Genomic DNA, 15689 nt, shown 5'->3' on the forward strand with positions numbered 1-15689 from the left:
AGTTTTAAACTAGTGTTCACTAACGAACTTGTATCTAGTTAGCAAAGTGAGCTGTGCTGAACTTGGATAAATGCACTCCTGCATAACACTGTCCAAGCAGAGGCACAAACAACATTAAGCACAAATCCAACATATAAAGTAAATTTTACAGTTTGTGCCTCTAGAACCATGTGTAGAATAATAACTTTGGGGCTGTATGTCCCTCCTCTTTGTCCATGTTGTCTCTGTCCCATAATGCCATAGTGGCGCCCCCTTACTCAGCTCTAGTCACATGGTTGACATATACTGCCCTTCAAAATAAAGTTCACCTAGAACAGCGCTCTTTCAACTAAACACAGTTTTAAAGCAATACATTTCTTAGATGCTTTCACCTCTGTTAATTCAACATCTCATTCACATCTCAGTGGCAGCACCAACTCATATTAGTAACAGACATAAACTCACATACTAAATGAAACCAGTTTTTGGACAGTTACAGTGAGCGATGGACATGTTACACCATATGCCTGTCTTGTTGTTGCTTGTTTATTGTTCCTGTGAGTTTAAGGATGTTCACTCCCATGACTTAACCAACTGGACCTGTTGTGCATGAAGAAATGTCTGAAAAACCAACCCATGTGCTTGCATATACAAGTTATAGTTCCCAGTGACCTGATGTTTCCCCCAGACATGGGCCTCCAATGCTCTCATTCTAACAAAATGACAATTGCCATTGTTGAATAGACCTAATGTGCAAAGGTGTCACAACCATGTGTTTGCTCTGGATTGAAGACAGATTGCATCAAATTATACCGTGCTTGTTATTAAGTTCCATGTCTCGTGGCATCTGTAATCAGTGTCTGGCCAACATGAAAAAGCTTTTTGGCTTCGTGTGTTTATCAGATGCACAGCTGGACTTGGGAGGTAGAGAGCTGCCCGTAAATAATAAATGCAATTGTCTGGCTGGGATCCAGCAGTGTTTTGTTTTTTGTTTTTTTTGGTATTGTGGTATGCATGCATCAAAGTTTTTTTTTTTTGTGCTATAAAATGCAGCCCTCTTAAGTGAGGAAAGAATTCCACCTGTTTTTAATTTCAAGTGGTGGTTTTCAAGGTTTTGGTTTTCAAAGCCCAAAATTGCGCCAAAGGTGTTTGAAGTACCAAGTAGTAACCCGCAAAGTGTGTTTATTGCTTTTATTCAAAGACCCTTACCATTAGATATGGCTCTGAATTTGAACCAGTTATAAATGTATGAGAAGTAGAAGGTGTTAAGAAACCTGCTGTTTGATTCCACTTACTTATTCCTGAATGTGCAGTCTTGGCCTACTGCGCTTCTGCCTACCCTCTCAGCTTCTCAGGCTCAAGACCGTGCACAGTGGTCTGAGGCAAACTATACATCTGTACAATGCAGCAGGCTGGAGCTGCTGTTAACAACTGTGGTTAAACTGCACATTCAACATAAGCTTTCAATTTATGAATGGCACGGTATGATATCTGTTTTCATTCTTGTTTTTTTTTTTTCTAATTAAAACAAATGGCACAATTGCAGGTCATTTATGATAAATCAATGGTTGTGACACTAAATTAAAATGTGGGTAGTTTTTGCTTTCAAAATATTTTTTCTTAAATGATAAGATAGAGATTGGAGCGATGTCAATAAAAACCAGTATGGATTAGCTGAAATCAGTGATACCAGACCTGCCATTTCCAGTAGAGACCCAGAGCCTAAAAGGATCAATGCCGTTCTCTGCCCATGAAACCACAGTGCAGAATGGTGTAGCGTTCATTTTAAACACCAAACAAACAGACACCCCCCACCCCCTCCTGGGGTTTTCCTGTTTTTTGACTTGCTTGGTAAAAAGAGTTGCTGTCAATGAGACCCTGCATTTTCACTGGATTCCACGCTGGCTTTGCATGTAGGGACAGGCTCTGTGGCTTGGGTAGCATGTAATCACGGAGTATGGTGTGTGTGTGTGCGCGTTGTTGTGTAACATTTAGGCACCTAACTGAGGTCGTCCAGGCTGCCCCCGTCTAGACACCCCTGTGGGCCTGCTGGTTTAGTGCTCACGCTGCTCTCCTCTTCAAAAACAGACGGTGGGCAAAATACCTTCCGTGATGTCACCTTAGTGTCCCTTGCGACAGTGTTGTTTTAAATAAATGCTGAACAAAAAAAATAATCATTTATTGTTTTGGAAGGTGGTTGTTCAGATTGAAACGTGTACGTGAAACAGTCTCCATTGCTTATTGCAAAGTTGGGGCTTGCCCTCTTCTGCTTGTAAGCCATAAAAACACAATTTGTAAATGACATATTTATGAAAAAGATTGTGCAGTTAGCCTATAATTTGTTGTCCTTTTTAATGCTCTTATCTTCTTCCAGCCGGCTGCCCACACCAAGCTTGTAAACACAGATCTAGACTAAATAGGCCACAGCAGCGCTGCAGCCCCGACTGGCCCGTTGGTCATCTAATGAGTTCATCACCAAAATGTTAGACTTAGCTGTTTTGTGTTATGTTCAATTGAGAACACAGGCAAATAAAAGGCAATAGCAAGAGCTTAACCTGAGTAAAAGAAGAAGTATTGTGGCATAATATGAAGCTATCTTTTTATTTACAACCCTATAATTCTCTCTCTATTTGACACATCAATTAGTGTTTCTTATCTAGTTGATATATTTTTCAAGACACCTGCCCCAGGAAAAGACAAACCCCAGGCTGGCCCATCTAAATCTCCCTCTCTGACTGAGATTAAGAGCAAGTTGTCTACAGCAGCCAAGGAGGTAAGACTGTCATCCTCTTTTTGCAAACGACCACTTAACTGAATGTCTGACACTTGGTTAAGCTGACAATTTAATGATCTTTTTCATCAGGGAAAACCACTACCTAAGACGGAACAGAAGTTTGAGAATTTCGTGAAGAGCTCTTTTAAAATCTCAGACAAAAAAGTAAGTAGTCACAAGTTCTTTGATATAGTCTGTGCATATTGACTGAGACCCCTGATAACTAGGAGTCTGAGAGTGGTCTGTTGTGCATTTAGTCTGAGACATTCGGCTCAGGGGGAGATGTTTACGGACAGGTTTCTCGAAATATCTGTTCCACAGGCACATCTACAATCTACACTAACCTTTTATTTTAGCTTGAAGAGTTCTTCTCCATGAGAGATACTCCAGAATGCATTATTGTTCTTCACACTGTCCTCATACCTTACACTGTCCACTATGGCTCAGTGTCTCTTCAGCACAGTGTTTTCTTTGAATTATAATCATTTTGTGTGAGCGGGCTCTCCTGAGAATGGGAGTACACCTGCCAAAGCAAACTCTTTCTCTGTGATTTACTGACGTGTGTGTCTTTTGTAGCCTTAATGAAGGGACTGGTGGTATGTGGATGGTACCAGTCTCTTTCACAGTCAAGGCCTTTGACCAGCCCCAAGAGAAGGTTTTTCTAAATGCAGGACTTAAATCTTTTTAATGCACCTTGTCATTTCAGAAGATGAACAACAGTTCCTGCACTGTGTTTTGAATTCAGTGAATGAATCACCCCAAAACCTTGAGATTATCACCACAGACTAAATGATTCTAGGCAGTGTGTCTCATAGTAATGCTGTGTTTTTGGTATCAAAGCATTTGCTAGAAGGGGCTATTCAAGTATTCATTTGTGATTAAAATGTTGGCTGTACAGTTATGAGAGCAGGTGAAAGCTCTTTAGAGTGGAGAGAGGGCTGGGCGGACAAGGAAAAGAGTGGGGGTGGTGTTGGGTTGAGGAGAGCTTGTTGATCTCAGTGTGTAAAAACATCTGTGGAAGTGCTTTGGTTTCATCAGCCAAGGCTGAGATCTGTCAGACCTGGAGCACCTAGTCATATACTCTGGTATGTACTGCTGCCCCCACCCAGCCTCTCGTCGTTCCCTGACAGCCCCATCTAAACTCACTGTTCCCATAGGCAAGACACACAAAAGCATGTTGTAGTAAAAGTGTCATGTCTCGTACTGTATAGCACTTCATTTGTATCATTTATAATGTCTGTTTTTCCCTCTCTCTCTCCTCTCCACGCTTTCCTTAGGTAGTTAAGGACCTCTGGAGTTTTGTACAAACACTGAAGATTGAGAAGAAGTAACAAACCTTGTACTTTGATGCATTTCTAACTTTTGCATCCTGCAAGACATTTAAAGGCACAGTCAGCAAGATTTTCTACTCAGCCTTATCATGTCAACATGACTATGACTTGGACTGAACAGAAGAAATCAGCGATGAAAAATGGGTAAAGCTGTTATTGATTCAGGTGTCATTGGGTTTTTTTTTTTTTTTAAGATGTAAAACACTTTGCGCCACCTATAAGTAATGTAATAGCACCACCAACTAGGACCTGCAGATGTCTGTTTTGCTTCTCTACAGAATAAAATAGCTGATGAAATTTGAAAATGTTTTAACGCCTGCTCAAAACAAATGTTGTCACCTGCATTTTTAGAACTCTACAAGGCTGATGGGCTGCAGGTACTGCCTCATGCTACCAGTAGTGACAAGGACACTGGCAAAACTCAAAATCTGAGAAGAATCACTCAGGAAGGAAAGGAAGGAGCATTTGTCTGTGGCCACCACATGCAAAACCATTTGGTTGTCTTGCTTTTGCCTCTCCATTGCACCTGTTGTCACTTTCATTTGCACCAATGCAGGTGAAAGTGATTTGTAAACACTTGTGCTTCCTAAATGGACAAATTAATATCCCTGAAGTTGAACTGACTTAGTGTTATCCTGTGATGATTAAGTGTTCCCTTAATCTTTATGAGCAGTTTATAAATCAAACACTGGCTATAAAAATGAAAACTGCAGCTGTAACATTCAGTACCTGCAGGTGGTGTAAAGCTGCTGACATATTTACTTTTTCCATTATTTACATGTAAACAACATCATTGCTCACAGACTTGCACGCTTTGTGTTTATCTGTAGGATTTAGAAGTATATCTACTAGGTGGAAGATTAGGACCTCAGGACCTTTCATTGAGCAAAAATAGAGTATCTTCTTTGTGACTTCTGCTTTTGCATGACAAACTGGTAACAATCAAGGAGGTTACGCAATTGTTAATACTGAGATCTTGGCAGAAAAAGATGGCAGCAGTAGCAACATAGATGGGGTGTCATCCTGACAAACCCTATGAGTTTCTCATCTCTAGCCTTACTTAATCCCTCTGCCCTTAACAATGAACACTCCTAAGGATGTTAAAAGCAATTATATTGGTGGATTAACTGTCAGATTACAGAAGCTATTTCTTTCCTTGCCCATAGATGGCGACATTGGCATCTTACTGGTTTGAAACTGCTGGTTCTGCTGCTCTGTTACTGGCTGAGCCTGGTTTCAGGTGCTTAGCATCTGTGACAGTGTGTGTCCTTGTTTACATCAATGTTGCTGTAGGGGATATTGCAGAATGTGCCTTTAAATGTCTTTACTGTAAACTGAGATAAATCAGAGTCCCATTTTGTGTGAATTTGAACAGTATGGTCAAGAATGGTTTAGATGGCAGATAGAGTGACAGTTCTTCTGACAATCTTCTGTCATCAACCAGTGACAAGTGTTTTGTTATTTTAGGTTCTCTCTGGCTTCACAAAGTACTTTTAACTTGCTTACAGATTATACTATGATTTTGTCTGGCGTGTGCAGTTATAACCTTGCTATGGTTACATATTTACTGGTTAATCTGTTGAGAAAACAAGAAATGTTTCATCTTGTGATTTACTAGAAATACCTGGCTTTTCAGAATGAGATCAGGGATCCGTTGACCACCTATACTGTCAGAACCTGCCAGTATTACAAACCTTCTACTTGGGGCTGTTTTAACATTTTATAGGAGTGTGAATTCATATCAAGCTCATTAACACCTGCCATAAGCTGTGAGTGTAGTGCACAAGACACTCTTAAGGAGATTATGAGCTCTATAAAACCAACACAGATGATCTGACTAAAATGTGTTTTACATGGAATGTGCAAAAGGTAAAAACAGAGTGAACAGATTAGTAACTAGACCTAGAAGTACCGTATTTTCCGGACTATAAGTCGCACTTTTTTTCATGGTTTGGCTGGTCCTGCGACGTATACTCCGGAGCGACTTATGTATGTTTTTTTTTAAATATTACCGTAGATTGAAATTTCACATGTTCGTTATTTTCACACTGAGAGCCGCGAGAGGGCACTCTCGGCTTGTGTGCCAGTATCTACGCGCCTTTCACTACTGTACCACTGAAAATGTAAACATCAACTTATAAAGACAACTGAGAAAGACTGACCATTTTAACTTTTAATTTCAACAAACTCTAATGCACGAAAAACAGATTGACACAATAACAATAATTAACACGAGTCATTTATTACAACATAATTATGTCAGAAAATGGTTCAGAGTAACAGAGCATCAACTTGATCAACAAAACCCCATTAATTATTTATGCACTTGTATATTGGCACTCTGATCACATTAAGCATACACATACTTTCTCATGTGCTTGTAATGTGTTTATGATTCTGGATAATGTCTTTTATGAATGCTGTCCTTAACCATTCAAATTGCTTGGTTCAGCCTTTTCTGATATGTGTAAAGGGTATTTGAAATTCCTCAGCTGTAAACCTTACATCTTCAACTAATTTAGGTAATAGAAATTACCCTAATAATTTACCTGAATCTAAATATAGCAAGGTCCTAGTAGGAGCAGGCTGCCAGACCTAAGATTTTGCTTTACTCAAGTTCATAACAGAGTAATGATTTTAATACTTTGCTTTTATCATGCGTAATGAAATGTTATGTAAATGCATTTCTTGCTTTTATTTTCATGTATGGCAGCTGAGCAGTTATTTCGTGTATGCTTAATTCACCCTTGCTAATAGCTGGTTTTACGATTTGAATTTGTTGTCATGATCTTTATTTGAAATGTGTTCTAGATTGGTACTGAAATGTTTTATGTTGAGTTTAAACCCCTTTTTACATTTTTTCTAAGTGTTTCATTTTAACTCGGCTGTTTACTTTTGTTGATAACTGTGTGTACAGCATGCTTGGGACTTTTTAATCATTTCACTTATAACAAAAATCAAGTTGAACCTTGGCCTTGCAGTAGTCCTTCCCTTGTGTAATTAAACTGATAAACTCTGGCACATAACCAGTCATTCCTTTTTGTTTTTTCTTGATCAAGCTTTGTTTTAAACCAGTTTCAGTGCAGCCAGAGTTTGGTAAAAATTTTTTCCCCAGTAGTATTTTATCAGGATAAAGAAGTTTGGAGAGTTATACGTCATTAATCCAATGACAGCTCTGTGTTTTCCTTATCATATTGCCTTGTATTTGTGTACCTAAAATCAGTATTTCGTGAGAAGCCTCTTCAGTTTGAACGAGTAGATGATACAATAGGCTCAACATGTATTGAAAGAAAATGTTTGTCCATATAGTCAAACTTTATTGATTAGCTCATGCACGGATGGCGAATATTCCTTCGTTCACGTTTTGTTGAGATGGGCATAACCGTCTTTTGTTTTTTATTTTGTTTTTTTTACATACCTGCAATAAAGTGAATCCAGGTTGGATTTGGATCACATCTTTGGAAGTTCTTTACCTGTAGACCAGTATAAAATATTAGTTTATCAGAATCTATTTGTCCTCTCTCTTGCTATTTCAGCATTAACAGATATAATGAAATGATGTCCAGTCTAAGAAGAATGGACTAGAAGTATAGTTATGAAAGACAAACATTACCAATATGAGTTGACAAGGACCTTTTGCTGCCTGGTTTCTGTGCTTTTAAGGTCCAACCAGCATTGTTGTTGGATTTATATTTTAAATAGGAGAGAGTAGTTTTAAGTGCAAATCTGTGAATCTCATTATATACTATGTTTGTCCCCTGGGTTTACTGAGAGTATTTTCTTTGGCAGTGTGTCTGTCAGTGTGAAATATGCTGCATTCTCTTTATCCGGGGTTGCATTCAGGTGATCATTGATCATTTTTAATGTTATGAATCAGAACTGTAAAAAGTTCACTGCAAACCAAAATTCTGGCCACCCAATGAGATGTGAACTGGTGATGTTCACAGTATTATCAGCTGAAATGGGGTTATTGAAGATCTTATACAGGAGCAGAATTTAGTCCCACCCCCAATCATAATCCTACAGTACAATATCCTTTTTCCTATTTAATTGTAATTATCATCCATCTTTGTCGTCACCACTGGGTGGCAGTGAAGTCCAGGTGTTAACTTCAAAGTCAGACTCCATAATGATAAAAACTGATTAAGCCTTTACCTGTGTGTGAGTCAGGCATTGCTTCGCTGTCAGCTGAACAGTTTTTGCCCCACAGCCATGAGGAAGTGAGGAGCAGTAGCGGATGCAGCCATGGGATGACACACAATTTTATGTTCCAAGTAAGATGACTGAAAGGCACGTGGAAATTCCCCCTTTGTGGTTCACTTGAATTCCAGTCCAAGGTTTGACTGAACCAGCCTGGAGGTACTGACGCAAACATACACCAAATCCCAAAGCATACATATAGAGGAGAGAACATTTTAGTATTGTGGTCACTTGTAGAGTTTAGATTGATTCCACTTGAGCAACCAACTTTCACTATCAATGAAATGAACATCAGTGAGGTCGAAGATTCCAGGATGAAAGGCTATCTAAGCTGCAGATGACTCCGTGTAAAGTAGAAGTTCCTTGTAGAAACAGGTGAGGAAAAGGTTGTAGGTCCTGTAATGGGACAGAAGGAACTAAGATGAGGAAGCAAAAGGCAACATTGAGTGTGTATTTCCTACGTGTTCTTGATTGAATATATTTTTCAGTTGGTTTACACAAATTTCCTAAACCAAACACCAAGAAACTAATTCTCTTCTACAGATATCCCAATGGAATTTCTTGTACGGTGCTCCAATTGTTGACAAATTAAATTAGAGAATGACAAAAATGTTCATTCTTGATTGTCCCTCACAAAGTCCACAGAACAAACTGTCAACAGGTCTCATGGGACTTTCTTCATTGTGAAGTGTAGCTCTAATGAAAACGTTTAAAAGCCAAATGGAAACATGAACTCAGTGGATACCACCAGAGGCAAGTTTGGAAATACATATTTTGTGAATTTGGTGAACTGATTCTCTAATAGTTGCTTTTATTCTGTTAGTGTTAGACCACACAGTGTATGACGGCACTGTCGCCATTTTCTCTAATCCAGCCATCATACAATACGGGACAGGACAGTCCTGACAGCTGGCTCCCTTTGAGGATGAGCTCTCCATCTTATGTGCATTTGTTCATTTAGAAAGACAAGTGTATTGTGTTTTTGCCCTTTATTGAAGAGTGAGTGTATGAAGTACAGGGCCGGCAGTTTGTGCTGCAGCCTGTGCAAACATCTCCCTTATCCTGTAGCCTGAGATTGTGTGTGTGTGTAGGTGGATGGATTAAATAATCTTTCATTCATGTTGAATCGTTTGTGCTGTTCAGATGTATTTTAGCACAAACATGATTTGGGTGTTTTTTGTTTTGGTTTTTTTGCCTTTATTCATGTGCTGTAGCGCACACACAACACGGCTTTTGATAAAAATTTTTTACAGTACACAGATGCAAACTAAAAAGAAAAAAATAGTAAAGCTAAGAATAAAGCTCTAGATTTACAGTCCTCCCAGCATTTCTGCAGTAGGCCTATACCTGAGGGGGTTAAATTAGGAACAGTTAAAGGCTAATGAGTAAATGTGCTTAATGTTGTCTCAGGTCTCTGATATTGTGATATGGAGACAAGTTCTGCAAAATAAGAAGGAGCCAGAGCCATTTAACACTTTATAGCCAAACAGTCAGATCTGCCATTGAGAGGAGATGATGATGGGAGTGATATGGTCAATTTGTTGGACCCTCTTGATGAAACTCTTGCAAATTATGACTTGAAAAGTTGCAACCCTATGAGTGTTGTGTCCATCTCAACTTTAAAGAGAGACAGTGCCACAAACCAGAAATGATCACACACAAATAATTGTTTTCACAACTCTGCTTATAAGTAGGTAAAAGGGGTACAGTAGATAATATCTAATAGGCTCAGGCTATTTCAACCAACCTGTAAAAGCAAATACAAACTTGCACGTCATGCTATACAAGTGACTCACAGTAGATGCTAATCTGAAGAAAAAAAAATCTGTCTGGACTAAAATACAAAACCTGAGCAAAGCGTGAGATCCACCTTCCAAGGAAGTTTAAGTTAAAGTGCAGCAATGTTATACCATGATAGATAAGAGGACAAAGAAAATGTCCACAACAGTTCTTCCCACTTCATCACAAAACAAACTCTTTTCTTTCTACCCTTGCCAACAGAAATGCATTTGCATCCTGTCTAACACAACTCATCCATTTTGTTAGCTATTTCTTTTTTCCCATGTCATGTTGGTAGTGGATTTAATTAATAAAAGCAATAACATGTCACAGCTTTCATTTGGATTTACCTGGTCAGTGAGCCATGACAGAATCCTTTGCAGAACACTGAACACTTATGCATGAAAATATGCAAATGTAATGCTCGAATCTGCAAAAGACATTGTTTTTGGCAGATGAAACCCAAAAATATACATCAACCCAGATATTTTTGCTCCCTATGTGACTATATGGGGTCTTTATGAAGGTTTAATGGATACTGGTTGAACTCCAGTAAATGTTCAGACTCTCAACTTCTAAGTGCGACAGTCTACCAGTTAAAATCCCATTTCAAATTAAAGCTCTCCTGTGATGAGTTCATATAAACACATAGAGGTTATGTTTACATCAGGTGTTGCAAACCAAAATCTAGCCTAACCTTTCTTTCCTTATTCCCCAAACTTTTGCAAATCTAATTTCTATATATTTTTTACCCCCATGTTTGCTGGCTTGCAGTCTTCTGCACTGCCTTTGCATTTCTTGCCATGTCAGAAGCCACTAAGGGCTGATCAATACAATAGCCTGAAACCAATGACAACAAATTGTGGACCCAGTCATACAAGCATTACACTGCTGCAAGAGGTCAAAAACTCCATAGGGTGCCCTAAATTGACATGCATTTAAAATCACTTTAAGTTTCAAAGGTCAAAACCCACTGCATTTTGGACAACAGATATTTAGATTTAAAAATGTGTTGAGATATGGCTGCAGAAACAAACTCTCAAATCCACATTAAAAGGCAGATGTGTTGTCACTGCTTCATCACCTTCTTTGTTAGTATGGCTTGTAGCAACTAGTATCAATCAAACTACAAATTCTATTTGATAAAATCACTCGTGTTGCTGCCAAGAGTGTTACTCCACAGGCCTCTCTCCAGACATCTTGGAAGTGTCAGTATATCTCTCAAAGACCAGGCACTTTTTCCATGAATCTGAGGTACAGATTATGCAACCTCATCCTACACTGTTGTTTAAACTGCATTTGGGAATGCTAACACTGCTGTCAGACCAACTCTATCACCCTACTCTCAACACCTCAGTCTGCATTTTACAGCTCCAGTTTTGATAGTTTAACACAGAAATGGCAAGTACAACTACTCTAATCATTGTGATTTTTAAATGTCACCATTTGTTTTAGTGAGGTTTTGAAATATATGAGAAGTTCTTGAAATCATGTGAAATTACATATCAGTCAAATTGTCTTTCTAAGGTTTACCTTCAGGACATCTAATTGAGGACAGTATTTTCATATGTCATCTCTGGTGGAAAGAAATGTAAGGTCATGTCTCTGCAGGCATGTACATTTCCGCCCTGTTTTTTTTTCCTCATGACCCAGAGGGATGTGTGATTTTAAGCACATCTAAACCTGTGTTGATAGCATGCCAGTACTATATATTAGTTATGTGATTAATACATGTGGTCACTATTGGTGATAACTGTTATTAAGATGGAGCAAGATCAGAAATCCAGCAAAATGTGACATGCAGATGTGCAGAAAAAGCAACGTAATGCTGCATAACATGATTTGGACAGGTGGATGTTCATTTTTCTTTGTGATTAACCTCATCATGCCCATGGACAAACCAGATGAATTGAATTTTATACACCAATATGCCAAATGTTAAAATGATCAAATTATTTACTTTGCAGCTGCAGTTTGTGATAAAAATGTATTTTCTAAAAAAACTAAAATAAAAAATCATAGACTTTTCTGCCAAAATGTCAGAATTTCTGTCATAGGTGTGTTTGAGTGAGCATGTTGTTGATACTATCTGCTTCCGGGGTTAGTTTCTACTTAACATGTCAAACTAAAACTACTTAGTGTCTTCTATCCCCCCCCCAAAAAAAGTACACACGCCCATCCCTCCCATGACGATTGTTTTGACCTTTGTGCAGAGGAAATAAGTCTGTCTTGCTTGATGTGACAGGTTGGCACATCACCTGGATACAAGCAAATAAACTAGCAGAGGAAAAAAATAACAAGGGAACATTTCAAGCATTCACAGAGAGCTTTCAGAGTGGAACAATGACTTTGCCCTGGGGGGAGAAGTGATCATGCTGGTATGTTTATATTAAACAGAAAGGAAGCCATCATTGTCAACACCAGTGGTTTTCTCTTTCATGCCACGATTTTGACAGTTGAATCTATCTTATTAACAATTCCTTCTATGTATAAGTCAATTGTCATGGGTGATATGCTTATGTAAACATATTTCTTCACAAAAAAAGCGAACACTTTTCCTGTCAGGAGTTATAAGTGTGTGGCACTATCATGATATACTGTATTTTAACTGCTCCAGTCCAGATCCAAATATCTGCATTCTCAGTGATAAATGAAGTCTCTGCGGTCTGTTGTAGAATTTAGTTAGTTTTTTTTTTTTTTTGCTGATGTCTGCTCTTGGCATGGGGACTGTGGGAGATGACAGGGTGAGGGTGTGCAAGGGTTGTTCATTCAGGGAACACTTCAGCAAAACAGACATTGGGGGAAGTAATTGTGTAAATTAGAGGAAGAGGTGGGGGAGTTCATCATCTATCTTCCCGTAACCAAACCCTGGTCCAGTAAAACACAGCCCAGTTGGTACAGCAATAGGACATGCGGTTATTAATACAGAAGAGGGAGGTGCACACACCTCAACAAGCGCCAACACGCGAGCACATTACCTCTACGGCTGCTATGGCAAAGATGTGAGCTGCATTCCTCTGCCCACAAACTCAGAGGTTTTTTCCTCTAATGCAGAGGAAAGGCTTCAGAGAGATTCTCAGCTCAGATCTGGGGGAGTTTGAGTGCTGGGCATTGCTAAATGGAACTCTCTTAGACTTTGTTCTGTGACCTTATCTCTCACATATTCATCTTTCTCATATTATCCTTGCATTTTGAATTTGGAAAACTGCCTTTAATTTTTTTGTTGCTATTTGGCTAAATAGTGGCTGTGACAGCTGTCTGGACATATACTGAAAAAGTAAAGGTTGAATTCAGTGAGCTAGAGTGATACAGTAATGTAATTTTGCAGATCAGCTTTTTTCAGATAATCTGGTATTCTAAAAATGTTCAGTGTGCTGACAATTCCTCTATGACACTGTTTGTTTTTACAATGTTTGGACATATTGCACCATCACAAAGCTCATCATAAGATGTTTTTAATGCTGACCCCTAAGCACAGTAAGTCCAATTTAAGTTTAGACTGGAAAGAATTGAGAGGGACAAGGACTTAACTGCACCCACCTCAGCTGTAGGATATCATCCTTGCTTATAAATGCATGCCAGCCTGCCACAGCATACCAAGTCATAATGATGTAACCCTCACCATGTCTCGGTACATGTAACATGTAACATGCTTCATGTTTCATGTGCCTTGTAAATCCAACATCTACCCTTTAGAAGACTGCAAGATTTTTGCCCACTTGTCAAAAAATTCATGACATCAAATCTTGGTAAGGATGTCCTGAGGCAAATTGGCCCCAGGTGATGAGACAGACTAAGAGGGATTCAAAGATTTCTCTTTGAAAACTGCCTCTTGGGGTGTGGTAAGTCACTTTTCTGGTGGTGAGCAAGTCATGTGAAAGAGCAGCACCACTGGCTCTGGGGCCAAACTGCTAGTTAGGAGACTAGCTCCTTTCCTTTCCAGGAGTTGTTCTGGTTCAGTGCTGCTGTGGTGAGGTTTTCCCCAGAGAATGAGTCTCTATGCAACAGCCCCTATATGTGGCCAAGGCCCCTGTTGACAAGGTCTTCAACTGCATCCTGGGGGAAGTTGGAGACCTTGAATCCAGATGGGACAATTTCAAAACCTTTACTGTAGAGATGGCTTGTCAGGCTTATGTTCAGAATGCTGTGTGTGCATTACCTGATACTACCAAGTCACTGGAGTTCTGCCAAACTATAAGATGACTTAGAAGGAACTCCTGAACTTGGTCAGTTGGCCTTTATGAGCAAAGCACAGTGCGAAATCTCAGGTAAGGATTTGTGCATCTCTCTGGAAGAGGTCACTGAGGCAGTCCAAAGGCTCTGCAGTGGCAACAATAGAAGAGAATTTTCTGACATCGGAAGGCTGTCTTGGTTGACATGATTTTCCAGAGTTGTGTTGAGGTCTGGACAGTGCCTGTGAACTGCTCGACTGAGGTGGTGATTTAGAGAAGGATACCAAGGTTCTCCAATGACTGGGCTGACACATTGCTCCCACTCTGCTGAAAACATTATGCCAGGGTATGATCTAAATCAGTAGATCTATAAATTTGTATTTCTGCTGCCTTTATCAAACCAGACCACCTAAGAGTGCCCCTTCATGAAGTGACTGGGCTACCTTCCTAAGCTTGACTCAGCCCAGAACCATAAGTTGATGGTGGATGAATAGATGGACACTTAACACAACTCAGTTTCTCCTTGAATAGAAATATCAGTTCCAGGTAAGTGCTGTTCCATGTAGCGATGAACAGTATTTCAAACAAATCATTAATTACTGGTGTGTAACCGGTATATTTGGTGTGCAGGGTTAAAAAGGGTCTTCTTTCTGATGGATGTCACCGTATCCCAAGATGCCAGTAAATAAATAGTGAGTTACTTGTTATTGTATTGATAGAAATACAATAACAAAGGTATGAAGATACCAAATATGCACTGGACAATAGTTTCACACTTACTTTACTGGTCCATGATCAGTCCAACAGCAGCCTTAGGCAGCATGTTTACCAGGTAGTTGACAGACATGCCTCACTCAAACCAGTACTGTTCAACAAGGTAATTTGTCAGTCCCCAAACTTCAACAAGTTGATATCTGTAATGACGTAAGCCCCCGAGCTCTGAAAGGCCATTATGCACTTTGCATGTTGTCTCACTTGACATCCTTTCCAGCTTCCATTGTATATTCTCTGCATAATTTTAACAAGAAAAACGTGACAACCACCGACTTTCATAAAAACAAAAATTAATAAAACTGCCTTTTTTCGACTACAGTCTTTATTTCAGATATATGTTTATATAAATAGGATAAAAGAGACTACAGGTACAAAGATTGCATCAGAATAAGAATTAACAGTTGCATAAACCTGTTATTAAACCTTCACTGAAGAGGAAAATGCAGAACTAGGATATTACCAAGAGTTCCTGCCTCAAGTGGAGGAGTTCAAGTATCTTGGGGTCTTGTTCACAAGTGAGGGAAGGATGGAACGGGAGATTGACAGGCGGATCGGTGCAGCTTCTGCAGTAATGCGGTCGATGTACCGATCCGTCGTGGTGAAGAAGGAGCTGAGCTGTAAGGCGAAGCTCTCGATTAACTGGTCAATCTACGTTCCGACTCTCACCTATGGTCATGAACT

The 15689-nt window shown here is 39.4% G+C and overlaps 1 protein-coding gene across 3 annotated transcripts in view; it reads left to right on the forward strand.

Moving 5' to 3' along the window:
* npm1b (nucleophosmin 1b) overlaps window positions 1–6195 on the forward strand; it is a 16102-nt gene extending 9907 nt beyond the window's left edge. For 2 of the 3 annotated variants that reach the window (XM_020620634.1, XM_020620635.1), the window contains exons 9-11: window positions 2657–2752; window positions 2843–2917; window positions 4030–6195. In XM_020620634.1, the coding sequence (XP_020476290.1) occupies window positions 2657–2752; window positions 2843–2917; window positions 4030–4083 (225 nt within the window). In that variant the 3' untranslated portion in view covers window positions 4084–6195. The remainder of the gene's footprint in view (window positions 1–2656; window positions 2753–2842; window positions 2918–4029) is intronic. The other variant, XR_002276632.1, reaches the window with a different exon arrangement.
* Window positions 6196–15689: the final 9494 nt, after the last annotated feature.

This window comes from Monopterus albus, unplaced genomic scaffold, assembly GCF_001952655.1.
Source record: "Monopterus albus unplaced genomic scaffold, M_albus_1.0 scaffold244.1, whole genome shotgun sequence".
NCBI classification, from domain to species: domain Eukaryota; kingdom Metazoa; phylum Chordata; class Actinopteri; order Synbranchiformes; family Synbranchidae; genus Monopterus; species Monopterus albus.